Below are 14465 nucleotides of genomic sequence, written 5' to 3' on the forward strand. Positions count from 1 at the left end.
TATGCGAAGTATGAAGTATCCTCGAAAAAGTATAAGAAGTACTAATCCTCGAAGTATAAGAAGTACTAATCCTCGAAATATAAGAAGTACCCGTCCTTGAATGCGAAACCATTGCTCCATGTTCTTTGCCTCATGCTATGCTGTAATGCAAATAAGAATTTAGATTAATATTCAACATTTCTTTTATAAAAAAATTTCATTTATGTTGAAGTTCAAATCATTTTTGTTTGTTTGTTCTGATTTCTTTTGTATGACTTGTTTCATATCATTTGATAAATATCTTTCATGGAAATGATCCTAATGAGGTCTTATGCATCCTATTGTATAGGTCTTACTAGTGCCTTTCTTTGAGGTCTTATTTGGGCCCCCTACTACTCTCCATGTTAAATATCATATCATTTGAAGCAAAACAAATATTCAAGAGAAATCTATAAATTGATCTATGCGAGATTTTTCTCGGTTTTTGTAATTGTAAAATCTTTTGTGCTTGTGCGATCGTATCGCGCTTTGTAAACCAAATCAAAAACTTTTTATTTGTTGTAAGTAAAATGTTCAAGGAAAGTGGTACTTAGCTTTCAGGTGATTGTATTTGTTGTAAGTAAAATGTTCAAGGAAAGTGGTACTTAGCTTTCAGGTGATTTGTTGTTGATGTGCGATAATGTCGCGTAAGCTGTTGTATCTGTAATGGGCTTGGGCGAACTGGGCTTGTTAAGGAACTCTTGTGCGAAACTGTTCGCTCAGTAAAAAGAAGAACGGTTTTTTGGGGACCATGGTTATTTTGGGGGGACCATGGTTTTATTTTGTGTAAAGACATTAGAAGTAAATCTAGGTCACCCCTTATCTAGATATTTATATTAATACCTAAATTACCCTCTTGATTAATTTTTGGTAATGATTAGTTAGTGTTAGTTAGTGTTAATAATAGTTAGCGTAGTGATTAGTAAAATGATTAAGTTAAAGATGATTAATGAGATTAAAAAATCAGATGGCTTTTTTTTTTTAAAAGCAGAATTATTGAGAGAGTAAAGTTGGAGAAGATGAAGAAGGAAAACATGAAAAACAAAGGATTTTACCAACCACAACCGAAGGAAGAGTATTTGGGTACCCATGTATGTTTTAAACTTAGATAATGTTGGTTGAATTGCTCCAAATTTTCAAAAAACTGTAAATTTTTATGGTAGATTTGGGCTTGTTCGGTTACCTTATGTGAAGAACAGGTTACTGAACTCATCTGAAAGTGTAGTTCGGTTACCTTTTCCATATACGCAGGTTACCGAACTCGTTCTTTAATGGAGGTTTTTAGTTGTTCAGTTACCTTTTCCATACACGCAGGTTACCGAACTTTGTTTATATGACTTACAGAGTAATGTTCGGTTGGTTCGCAAAATTTAACCCAACAACATATCTAACCGAACTCCACATGTCTGCAATTAGTGAAGAGTTCGGTTTGTCAAGATTTTTTGCGAACAAACCGAACATAGTGGAACAAGTTCGGTTAAATTGAAACTCAACATAGTGGGAAAAATAACACAATTTGGTTACATTGGAAAAAAAAATTCTTTTTGGAATATAAGTAGAGTTCGGTTACTAGATAGTTTTAGAAATTTTTGTGAACCAACCGAACAAGGTAGGTAAAGTTCGGTTATATCATAACTCAACATAGTAGGAAAAATAACACAGTTCGGTTACATTTTTTTTTGTATTATGGGTAGAGTTCGGTTACTAACTAGTTTTAGAATTTTTTACGAACCAACCGAACTCGGAGTTCGGTTATGAAAAATTAAATTCGTGATAACCGAAGTGTTCTTCGTGTTCTTGGTTTCAGAATGTTCGGTTACAAAACTAGTTTTTTTTTAAATTATTCCTAAATGAACATGCTACTTTAACATCCATTTAAACCATATTTTGATGATTTCTACTCAATTTTCCTATCCAAAAACGAATTAAAAAGATTGATGGGTTTTTCAATCGAACGAGGAACGTCAAGGAAAGAGAGCAGAAAAAGAGAATAAACTTTTTTTCAAAACTAAAATTTTTTGATTGTTCTTTTGATTTTGATTTTGGTTAATAAATTCATTTAGATTAGATGTATATGATTAAATTTATATAATTGTTAAGTTAGTTTTAATTTAAATTAAAGTAAAGGGTAAATGGGTATTTACTAACTTTGGGACAACCCTTATAAGTATAGGGAGGTTGACCTAATAAGACCATGGTCCCCAAAAAAACCATGGTCCCTAAAAAATCGTTCAAAAAGAAATGCAAAGGTTGAGATTTGAACACGAGATCTCCCTCTTGCATTCCAGCCTCTTGACCACCTGTGAACTACGCTTGCGAAAGTACCATGAAATGTGAGCTTTCATTCATCCCTTCGCCCTTCTGTATTCCAAAAACATGTGAAAAATCTCTGCGAAGTAAGATTTGACCCTACGACCACGAACTCACATACTATTGTCTTGACCAACTGTGCTGATTCTCTTCTCTGCCAAATTTCTGTGCGAAATAATCACCAATTCTTGTGTGCGAAGCCGTCTCCTTTGTTTACCCTTTGTAAAAATAAAAAAAATTCGCATCCAACCGAATTCGAACATGCGGCCATAGACACATGTCTTGCTCACTTTACCAAAAGCAAGAAAAATTCGCATCCAAGCGAATTCGAACATGCGGCCTTAAACACATGTCTTGCTCACTTTACCAAAAGCTCAAGTATCTCCATGCGAAGTTATCTATGGGAAGTTATCACATAATTTTTGTCTCTTATTCTTCTATTCTCTCTCTTGAAAATGAGAAGAAAAATGAAAAATTTGTACTTGTGCGAATTCGAACACGACACCTATCGATTGTTCGCTCCAACTCAATCCATCTATGCGAGTTTCTGTTTGTGACAGAAACCACGGAGATTCCATGTTATCCTGAACTTTGCTTTCCTCCATTTCCTTCAACGATTTGCTCTTTCTCCTGAACATCAAAATCCTCCGTGAAACTTTGGTTTTTTCTTCTAAATTTTGTAGATCTGATAAGATTTTCCACAGGTAGGATGAAATCCTTTACTCTCTCCCTGTTTCTGGACGCCAAAAATGTAGTTGCAGGTTTTCCCACAACACACCCCATTAACTAAATTTTAGATTTAAATCTATTTCATGATCAAAATAAAGATTAAAGTACTAAAATTATAAAGATGAACACAAGATTTACGTGGTTCGATCAATGTAATCTACATCCACGGGGTTAGGGTGTTTAATATGATTGTTGAAATTACATTTGAGTTACATGGAGACTCCATTAATGAGTATTTGGAGCTCTAGGTTCTTGAAGGAAGAATAAAGAGATAATAATAATAATAATAATAATAATAATAATAATACAAATTCTATCTTCTCTCTCTATAGAATGTCTCCTCCCTAAAGTGTGTGTTTCCCCCTTTTCTCTCTCCTGCCTTTCTTTTTATATATGTGTTTACACAGTGGATGACAGCTCACATATAGTGGAGTACAGCTCATCTTGTCTCATTCTTGTGCTAACTTCTAACTTATATATGTGCTAAATTCTCGCACACTAACATTGGACGTTTCTCGCACACTAAGGAAATGAATCAATTTCGCACACTAACAAATACTTGTGGGATATTTTGATCCTACACATGGGTATCTTAGTTTTGATCTGATCGGATAGCTTCTTGGCAATTAGCAACAAAATCATCATATAAAGAGTTAATCCGCAACAAAATTAAATAAAATCATTTGGAGAAAGTATGACATAACTAATTAAGATGGGATTTGGTAATTGGTAGCCAAGACAATTCTAAGATCGAGCTTTGGACCGAGTAGTCCATCTAGGTAGTGGGTAGTGGGTGTGGGAGTCACCTGGCCTAGGCATTCCGAGTTACAGCTATGCATGATTAGTTCATTTTCATAGTTCATTCCGAACTTGGTGTTACACGCGATTTTACTGTGAAGGTAGGAAGATCAATTCCTATGGTAAAATCTCAGTAAAAATTCAAAATGAGAAGTCACTTCCCCTCCTCCTATTAGATGGAGCTTTAACATCCGTTGGATCTCATTGCGCGAAGTGATCTCCGGCTGCCTCCAACTCTAACGCAATATAAAGTCATCTTTCCAAATCTGTTTGAGTTTCAAAATGCATTCAAAAACTTCCTGGAACACACTTTGGATTTGAGTGGGTTGGTTGAAGCCGTAAGACTTGCTCTTCCTCAGGTTTTGCATGATTATTTTGGCTAGCCATTATTTTTGGATTGGCAACACCATTAGACTTGCACTTAATCTACTGGATACCATGGACAGTCTAGTCCTTTTTCTAATTTGCCACTTGGTCAAAGAAGCACGGCCTGAAATTCAGATGCATATATCATTCTTGAAAAGAACAAGTTCAATTAAAAATATTACTTTGCAAGTGTTCTTATAATTGTGCTACATGTGAAAACTTGTTTCAAATCAGTGATTTTCAGATTCAAATTTTATAAGCGTCTTTGAGGATTCATATATGGTGGGTTTTTTTTGACTTAAAAGGTTAAAATTTTATTCAAATGGAAAAAGAAGTACAAGATGAGAGGCGCCTAAGCGCAACAAGAGAAGGCAAAAGCCAACCCAACACAGAAGCTGCCAGAAAAACAACATGGCAGCACCTTCTTAACAACCTAAGTGCAAGCCTAACCTACACAGACTAACCAAACCCTATAGTTTCTTCTTGGGTATAGGGGTTCGTTTCCCTCTACCCAAATCATCATTGCTAGGACCCAATTCTTTGATTGGTTTTGAGGAATGGAAAGTATCAACGATGCTTCCAAAGATTTTCTTAACTTGGACTTCTTTAGCTCCACGAGAAAGACCAATTGATGAACTAAACTTCATAAGTTTATCCATATTTTGCTTTTTAGTCATTGGTTTCCATTGAGATACCTCCTCAACTGACTTTACCTTTGCGACATCACTGTCAGTCTCGTATTCAGACTCTTCATTAGAATCTTCACATGAATCTACTTTGAGCTCTTCCATATCTTGTTCTTCATTAGAATCCCTCTTGTCTTCATTGTGATCTTCAGAGTCTTCTCTAGTTGCAGTGATAAAGACATGAGATTCAACATTTTGAGCCTTGTTACTTGCCTGAGCACTATCCTCAACTGCTCTTCCATTTTTCCCACCACTCTTTGGTAACTCTTCCAATACAATTTCAGAAACATCACCTAAGACGCTATATGGATTCGAATTGCAGATTGGGATTTGCTTATTCCCCTTCTTGGATGAACTCTTAATCCTTCTAGCATAGGTTTTACTCCCAATAAACGGTTCTTCTACTAATTGCTCGCCGATCTCTGGAGCTTTAGCTAATACTCTTTCACCAGCAATTGTTATTTGCTGATTAGGTTGCTCATCAATGTAGGTAGAAGGGTTGGTCTCCTTTGAGATCTCAATATCCTCCCCCGTCTTCTCTATTTCCCCTTCCTTAGATAAAGGCTGAATCTTTTTCAGCATCTCAGAGTTTTGCTTCTTCTTAAGAGTCAAGCGAGCTTTCCCATTAACTTTCTTCAAAGAACATTTGTTGCTCGAATGACCAAAAAATTGACAGAGGTTACACTTTTGTGGTTTCCACTGATATTCCACGGGGAGATTCATTACAAATTTTCCATCAATCCACAATGGGATAAGACTAGGGAACTGACAATCAAAATTTATTTCAACAAGAACCCTTGCATATGAAAGTCTAGTTTTGTTGATGGTGCAATCATCCATCATTAAGGGTTTTCCCACAAAACTAGCTATTGGACCAAGGCCTAAGTTGTTCCGGAGATGAAGAGGAACGTTATAAATCAACATCCACACCGGAATGGACTTCATCTCTGCAATTGAGTTCTCAATCAAGGGACTCCAGGGTATAACCACAAACAAACTACCGGAAATATAGAAAGCCCCATGATCTAGAGCTAAATTCCTATCCTCAGGATTCAAAAATTTGAAAACAAAAGAATTGCTGCTGTGGAGAGTAATGGATACCTCAGATTTTGTCTTCCACACTTTAACTGCTACATCTTTCACCATTGAGTAAGAGAGCTTGCGACCTATAAAATACCCAATTGCAAGTTCTTCACATTCTTTAATTTTTTGATGAAGAATCTCGGAGGAGATAGACACTGCTTCCTTTCCCTCCATCATGACTGGAGATTGATAGATCAATGATTTTCCCTAAAGTTCGTCTGCAGAACAGGTCTAGGGTTATCTTCTTTACCTCCATTTGGATTCAAGGGAGGAAAATCAACTAAACCCAAGTGAGAAGAGAAAGTTTGTTCTTTGTTGCCTTGAAAATCATTCGAATCCAGAACAGATCTCCCCTCCATGGTCGAGAGAGATTTTTTTTCGAACCTAGAAAAATCGCTGCCACGTCATCGGACACTCTCTCTCTATTACGAGGGTTGAAATATGGTTCCAACTTCCATACTCCCATGCTTTATAGGGAGCACTACGAATGTTAAGAAAACAAACTCATGTTGGTTTACTATTATTCTAATCAATAAACCGGCGGCATACACTCCTCTAATCTGGCGCTCGAAAACAAGCACGGCCCTTAACGTAGTAATTAATCACTGATGAAACGTTTCTTAGATTTGAATAAGAAATTTTAAAGAGAGGGGGAGAAATTCAGGAGTGAAAATTGATTCACAAGAGGAAAAAACTATCCATCTATGGTAAATAATTTGCATGATGAAACTGCATAAAATTCGAATCAATTTTGAAGCCAGGAAAAATTGAAGGATGACATGGATTGATGAGTATTAAAGCAAAGTGGCCATTGTGACCATCACTGTTTACCAAAACCTTTGGCTTTCATTTGGTCCGTTTTTAGGCAAGGAGAAAATACCTGATCGACCTGGGTACCTAGAACCTTTGATGATCGTTTCAGCTGAACTGAAAAAAATAACTTTCTCTTTGCTCGTTGCCTTACTGGTTTTGGATTGTTCTCTGTGCATATTACCGGCCTCAATCACAGTTCCTGTGTTGTTGCTGCTAAGGGCCAAGTGTCCAGCAACATTTTACTATGCTATGATACATATGGTACTGTATCAACAAAACAAACAAAAAAGATACATATGAAACTGTTTTTATTTTGTTATTATTTCTTAAATATCAATTTATTCAATAATACTTGGATAATATAATGACCAGTACATTTTTTATTTGCATAACGTCAGTAATGCTATGCGTTAAATCCCCAACATTTGCAACAACAACTAATGACTTCAGCATCAGTAGATCAACGACCGGTCATCCAATCTCCGCTCTGAAAAACATAGCCCAATCTGGTCAGTGTTCTTTGTAGATGAGCCTCCTCCTCTGAGTCAAGATTTTCCTTAATGTTCAAGGCAGCAAAAATCTCTTCCCGGGTCTTGCCTGAAACCAAATTGCTGATAGTGAGGCACATAAACTCCTGCAAGCTGCTGATATTTAAGTAATCAGAAGCGAAAAGAATATCTAACAGTAATGGTTCATTGACCTTGGCATATGCGCCAGGCCAGTTTTGTTGTTCATGATACTTCCTTTTTTGTTGTTCATGATACTTTTCACAGTATCGAATGACTTTTTCCAAAACCATGCCGCGGACTGGCACTGGAATGCCATCGTCTATGCACGTATCTTCTATCACATTCCTTATGGTATTAGAAACCGCAATTGTAACCCCCTCAACTAGGAAGCTTTTTCCATCTGAGCTTTTCCGTAACACCATTTTCTCATTAGCTGATGACATATATAGTGTACAAAAAGATATATGCATAGTAGCGATAATGGAAATATATAAAAAAAGAGATTTTTTTGAAACTGATTTAATAGACTCCATTAATTTAGCACTATTCAATCACTAATGAAACGTTTTGAAAAAGAAGTTTTAAAGAGAGGGTGAGAAATTTCATGTGTGAGATTGATTACAATACATGGAAACGAATACTAGTATTCATGGTTATTAGCTTGCATGATGAAACCGAAACTGCATAAATTCCTCATAAAATTGCATGGGAAAAAATGGGTATTTATGGTACACACTGAAAACCGAAGTCGACAGTAGTGTGTTGGTCCAACCGGCTGGGTCTGATCAGAGGGATTAGGTCCAGTGTGGCACCTAAAAACCTTGCATTTGACTTAGTTTTGTACACTAACTCAAAGTTACAGCGGCTATGAAGTTTCTTCAATTCAAAATAAAGTGTGGCTCTATAGATGGGTTGAGTGGGATTAAAATTGTGAACTTCAATTTACCGAGGAAATGAAAATTCCACTCATTCGATTACAGTGTATTGGTAAATCATTGAATTGAAAATCTCACAAAGATAAAACTCAGGAGGACTAGCTAAATTATAAATCCGCACTTGAATTTTATATTATCAGCTGGTTGATGTCTGTGGTGAGCCTGCGAAATATGCAACAAGTACGTTAGGGTTCGGTGATCCTCAGTTGACCCTAAAGGGTTATTATTGTCTTCTTAATAGGAATGCAAGTCTTGAGCTTTCTTTTGTAGGTAGAACTGCAATGTAAAGCCTTGAAGTTCAAAGAAAATGAATATTTTCTATGTAATATTTTCTCTGTAATGTTCCTAGTCGTTTGTGAAAACACCCCATGTTTTCATAAAAAGTTAAAATGCCCCAACATGTTACTTTTTCCATCCAAAACTAGTTAAATGGTCGATTTTGCAAACAAGTGAGTTCCTACATGCCAAGAAAAGTCATTTTTAACCCTAATTTTTATTAAATTGATATTTTCTTCTTATTAATTAATAAACCCTTAATATTGCGACACGTGTCATATTTTCACCACCACCGCCGCACCACCGCCACCGCCGACATCGCCACCTCCACCGCCTCCATCATAGCTACCTCCACCACCGCTACGTCCTCCACCACCACCACCAATAGCGCCGGCAATGCCAGAACCACCACCACCACCAGCAGCAGCGCCATACCACTACTAGAACCACCACCACCGCTTCCACCACCATCGTCACCACCAGAACCACCACCATCGCCGTCGCCACCACCGTCACCACCACCACAACCACCATCCCTGAACCCTAAAATCCTAAACCCTTAACCCTACCCCTGAACCCTAAAACGATTAACCCTAAAAGGTTATTATTGTCTTTTTTTCACATGTGTGAAATCAAATATGTGCCAAATTAACTGGTTAACTAGCTTGGATGGAAAATTTAACGAATTGAGACATTTTAACTTTGTTTTAGAATCGGGGGCATTTCCGCAACCATGCCACCCAAATTGGGTCATTTTTGGCTATTTTTCCTTAATAATATTACGTCTCAACCTATACCTGTTCTTAAGTGGCAACTGCTATGTTGTTGCTATCAAGTGCCCGGCAATATTTTTACTGTTAGTTTTCTTCATTGCCTAATAACAGACGTTACAAAAAATAAAACTGTATAAATAAGCAAAATTTTACTTTATTAATTAATAGTACTTGATAAATCAACGACCAGTCATCCAATCTCCGCTCTCAAAAACACAGCCCAACCTGGTCAGTGTTCTTTGCAAACGAGCCTCCTCTTCAGAGTCCAAATTACCCTAAATGTTCAAGGCAGTAAGGATCTCTGCCCGGGTCTCCTGCAACTAACTTGCTAATTGCGAAACACATCAAATCCTGTAAGCTTCTGATATTTAGATAATCTGCTGCAAAAAGTATATCTAAGAGTAAAGGTTCATTGAGCTTGGCATATTCTCCAGGCCAATTTTGTTGTTCAGATTCTTCAGAATACTTTTCACAGTATTGAATGACCTTTTCCAAAATCACGCCCCTCACATTAGGCAATGGGATGCCTTCGCATATGCAAGTGTCTTCCATCACATTCCTTATGGTATCAGAAACGGCAATTGTAACTCCATTAACTAGGAAACTCTTTCCATCTGAGCTTTTAAGTAACACATCCTTCTCATTAGACGATGACATCGTGTAAATGAAGAAATATACGTATTAGCTAATGTGTATACATATAAAATGATCTTGATATTTCACCACCTTTTTCAGCAAAATCCTTATAATAAATATGTATTTTTTAATTTATTTATGAAGATTTGATTTCATATCTATATCGCTATAAAGACACTTCTAGGAGGTGTCAAAACATTGACATGACATGGAACCGAAATCTTTTTCTAAGTAGATTAAAGAATAATTGTATATATCAGCAGAAGTTTTTGAGAAAAAAAAGTGGCGAAATATTAAGACCACTTCATTTATATACCCATTAGCAACTAGCTATATATCTCTTCATCTCCGCGTTGCCGCCATCTAATATTACACATTGGATTTTCGAATTATAGTAAAAGGAGTTACAATTGCCGTATCCAATACTATGAAGATTTTCTTTTTATCTTCAAAGGTTTCGTAGATTCTATTTGATGTAAATATGCTCCACGGCACCAAATCTGCATACAATACATATGAGAATCTCAGCTGATTTAACAAAAAAATATAGTATTCAATAATGAACAAAAATGAAATACATTCATCAACAAAATATAAAACATATTACTCAAAGATATCAAACTTAATAGTCTGTATTGGTATGATGAAAAGATTTTTCTTAATGGGTAAAGATATTTGAGAGAGAAAGAGAAGGAGATGCCGTTATATAGATGTACAAGAAATATCTTGTTTAATTAGCATTTAAACTCATTTACTAGCCTCTGTTAATTTAGCACTAATGAAGCGTTTTCTGAAAAAGAAACTTCAAAAAAAGCTAAAGGGAGAAATTCATGGGTGAGATTGACTAATGCATGGTAAAAAAAAAACATATGTTTGCTAATCATTTTGCGAGATGAAACGGAAACTGCAGAAATTGCTCATGCAATAACCTAATTATTTAGTCTTTATTTGTAAATTATTTATTCTTCAAGTACTTGCTACTTGGTGCAAGCCATGCATAACGCATATTACATGCTTTGTTTAACTTGTTCTTGGTAAATCACTTGTACGTGCTCACAGGAATTCATTCAAGAGCAGCCAGTGTAATCTCTAACCCAACCAGAGGCAACAATTGTCACTACTACCAGGTCACGACTTATGTGTGGAGAGTGTGGAGACAGCCAAACATTGTGGAGAGGCAAACATCTGATGATGGATGCATACAAATTGGGGTTCGGTTGTCTTTTTACACTGGTAAAATCTATTCACTTCGCCCCTAGTACCGGCCAAAGTTTAAGAAATCGATCGACTCCAATTATAGAGGATTGGATCCATTGTGTTCTCTAACCCCCTGTATGGATAAGACCGGAACTGGACTTAATTTTCGGAATGGAAGGTTAAATCAGTAGTCCAACTGGTTGGGTCTGTGTAGAGGATTCATTTAATATGTTTTTGGACAAAGAGTATAGAAGGATTAAGTCCATCTGTGCCACTAAATGACAGTATATCGAAGTGATGAAACTAAAACTGCATATATAAATTACCCTTCGTGCGATTACTTATCGATTATCATTTGATAGAAACTTCATTTTAGAGGAAGAGTTTCTGCATGGAACCTGGATATTTTGTCGAAGAGTTTTTCTATGGATATTTTATCTTTTAGGCTTGGTGCCTGTGAAGCCTAAGGCATGCATGTGCTACAACCTTATATAGGTTATTCTTACGGCACAATTGCTATATGGGAGATGATTTTATACTTAATTTCATAGTGGACGGGTTTTTTATAACTTTCTATCTTTGATGGGAGTTGTTACTTTAAGAATCTGAAGATATGTATAGTTGTCTTTGGCTCTTCGCCGACTAGAAACAGACATTACAAAAATTAACTAAAGAAACTAGGCCATGAGTGCAAACAGTACAACCGACATCCCATATTACGATCTAGCATGCAAATAGTGAACTTCAGGTCTGAACTTCAATTTAATTACCGACGAAATGAAAATTCCACTCATTCGGTTATGACTGCTAAATGATTAAATTAACAAAGATTAAAAAAGAAATAAAAAATGTTTAGTGTTTCTAAAGAAAACTCAGCACTAAATTTTAAATCCGCACTTGAAATTTATATCATCAGCTGGTTGATGTTGGTGGTGAGCCTGCGAAGTATGCGACAGCACCAACAAATGGTGCATTAAAGTAAGTAGCTGGTTCGGATTGCTCGTGGTTAGTTCGATCATCATTGAAGCTGTCGCCTTGATCAGGACCTCCCATAATGGCTCCAACAAGTACGTTAGGGTTCGGTGATCCTGAATTGAGATGTTGAAATCCATCTTTACAAGCTATCTGACTAGGTTGTTGACGTATTGATGGTATAGAAGAACCTCTATGATGAACTTTTTGTGGATATTTCTCTCCGAAACCTACCATGTATGACATTTTTGAAGGATTATCACCTAAAATATAATCTACTTGTTTCTTTGCTAAAGCAACGAGGTCTTTCGCTGCGAAACCCTTTGATCCACAGGACACCGATTCTCCTGATGACTGTAAGTACTTTGCATATGTCACGAGGAGGAAAGCTGTGCTAGTAACGTATTGCATATTACATTCACCTTGTTTGAAGAGAAGTCCTCCTGTCATTACAAATATTCAAATTGGTGTCAGAGCCAATGAAAACAGCATAAATAACCGATAATATAACAACCTAATTCGGAAAATGTACATATGCGTCGGACCTGGCGTATATTTGGTGCTAAAAGTAGGTGATCCAGGGAGGAGAGAGCAAAAGTAGTTGTCAGCATGGTTTTTATAGGACTGCAAGTCTTGAACTTTCTTTTGTAGGTAGAACTGCAATGTAAAACCTTGAAGTTCAAGAAAATGAATATTTTCTGTGTGCGGTAATAAAAAGTCTTAATATTCAGGAAAATATAAAACCTTGGAAAGAAGAATTTTGGTGCCAACTCGTTTATCGTCCCAACTGAAAGAGAAGTCGTCATCGTCTCCACCATCAGTATGACCGTTGGTTTTAATGTAGTTCAGGTACTTATCGTCTTTTGTCGCTCTATATAGCCACGCTGCTGCCCATAGAAGTTCATCCTGACATGGGTATTATGAGAGTCTTAAGTTTTAGTAGGAAAAATGATTGAAATTTGTATATTTTACTGATCAGGCTACTTACATTGTATCCAGAATAAGAACAGTAAAATGGGCAAACAACTGAACTGAGAGAATCACTATAAGATCCTCTATGCTGGTCCGCAAAATCAAATACCTGCACCAATCAGTACCATAGCACACTCTTAAGAAATTGCAGTTCATGACGGATTTTTGATTGGCATGTGTAATAAATTTAATTACTTTCATGGCAGTTTGAAGTAACTTGGTGGAGTATGGACGATCAGATCTTTTAAACACAACCGAAGCAGCAGCTAATGCAGCAGCAGTCTCTCCCGCGACATCAGAACCTGGATTTTGTGTAGACACCTTGTATACTTTCCGGGAGGAATCCAAATCCTCAGGCCTTTGCCAGCATTCGTGATCTGCATTAGGATCTCCCACCTTCATACACAACAACATATAAGTTAGCCAATCTGCGACTAGCTTAACCTAGAATTCTATTGCTATATGATTCACTCACTTGGACGTATAATGTATCAGGTTTGGCTGTAGCTGCCTTTAGTAAATAATCTGTGCTCCACCGAATGGCATCTCTGGCATGCGCAGCTTGGTGTTTCATATTTCGACCAAATTCAGCAACACTCCAAGCCAACATTGTCGTTGTAAAAGCCAAAGGAAGACCAAATTTGACATTATCTCCTGCATCATAATATCCTCCAGAGAGATCCACCTGCATTTGTTGGAAACACATAGAAGCACGATTTACTACTTGAAAGACTAGTTAATTAAACATGATTTTATATAAGAAAAACACTGACATTTTCAGGAGACCCGTCCTTTAATCCAGAGTCCCCTCGCCAAGTAACTCGTTGATTAGGTGGTAGCTTTCCTGATCGTTGCCCTTCGAAGAACATAATGGATTTCTCGAGTGCCTCAGCGTAATTTTTAGCATCTAAAGCATAGCAATAACATGAAAAAAGTACTACGACCAAAATGGATATAGAAATAAGCTGCATCGTGGGAATTCTATCCCAACTAGTCTTTTTTTTTTTCCTTGCAGAGTTATTGAAATTTGTAAACACGGTTAATCGTTCTGATTATAATTTATCGATTGCTGATGAAGAAAAAAAGAAACAGTTGATTGTTACTTTGTTAGAAGAGAGAGAGATCCAAGCTTTCTTGGCCATCCATTTTGCACTAAATTAACTCTCGACCAAGTTCTGAACATTAGCTGAGGAAGTGATAACACCAAAATTAGGATACTTAGAAGTAGTTTAATACTAATTTGAGGTAGATAAACATAAAATTGGGATTACAAACTAGAATTCCCTCTTTTAATTGCTGAAGTCCTAAAACTGAGCTAAAGTTTGGTTTGGTGTTAAATTCGATTATAAGTGCATGGGAAAGCTCTCCACCACATAATATGAGGGAGAGAGA

General features: G+C 36.6%; 2 protein-coding genes across 2 annotated transcripts; both read right to left on the reverse strand.

Annotated features, from left to right (window-relative positions):
- Positions 1–7263: 7263 nt before the first annotated feature.
- LOC113325101 lies at positions 7264–9953 on the reverse strand. Its single transcript, XM_026573331.1, has 3 exons — positions 9571–9953; positions 8959–9059; positions 7264–7745 (listed from the first exon to the last, which is right to left on the reverse strand). The coding sequence occupies exons 1-3, from the start codon at positions 9951–9953 to the stop codon at positions 7264–7266; spliced, it is 966 nt and encodes a 321-aa protein (XP_026429116.1).
- A 1863-nt stretch (positions 9954–11816) lies between these two features.
- On the reverse strand, positions 11817–14105 carry LOC113322925 (endoglucanase 1-like). The gene is made up of 7 exons (XM_026571112.1): positions 13847–14105; positions 13549–13758; positions 13269–13469; positions 13090–13182; positions 12846–13007; positions 12647–12758; positions 11817–12544 (listed from the first exon to the last, which is right to left on the reverse strand). The coding sequence occupies exons 1-7, from the start codon at positions 14042–14044 to the stop codon at positions 12042–12044; spliced, it is 1479 nt and encodes a 492-aa protein (XP_026426897.1). The 5' UTR covers positions 14045–14105; the 3' UTR covers positions 11817–12041.
- Between the last annotated feature and the right edge of the window lie 360 nt (positions 14106–14465).

The sequence above is a fragment of the Papaver somniferum genome, chromosome 11, assembly GCF_003573695.1.
Source record: "Papaver somniferum cultivar HN1 chromosome 11, ASM357369v1, whole genome shotgun sequence".
NCBI lineage: Eukaryota > Viridiplantae > Streptophyta > Magnoliopsida > Ranunculales > Papaveraceae > Papaver > Papaver somniferum.

Coding starts and splice junctions, on each gene's coding strand:
- LOC113322925 (XM_026571112.1), bottom strand. CDS start 14,044: ATGCAGCTTATTTCTATATCCATTTTGGTCGTAGTACTTTTTTCATGT. Junction 13,183..13,268: donor TACTTCAAACTGCCATGAAA/GTAATTAAATTT, acceptor TGATTGGTGCAG/GTATTTGATTTTGCGGACCA. Junction 12,759..12,845: donor CCAAAATTCTTCTTTCCAAG/GTTTTATATTTT, acceptor TTTACATTGCAG/TTCTACCTACAAAAGAAAGT.
- LOC113325101 (XM_026573331.1), bottom strand. CDS start 9,953: ATGTCATCGTCTAATGAGAAGGATGTGTTACTTAAAAGCTCAGATGGA. Junction 9,060..9,570: donor TACTGCCTTGAACATTTAGG/GTAATTTGGACT, acceptor TTTAGGGTTCAG/GGATGGTGGTTGTGGTGGTG. Junction 7,746..8,958: donor TGGTGGTGGTTCTAGTAGTG/GTATGGCGCTGC, acceptor ATATGTCATCAG/CTAATGAGAAAATGGTGTTA.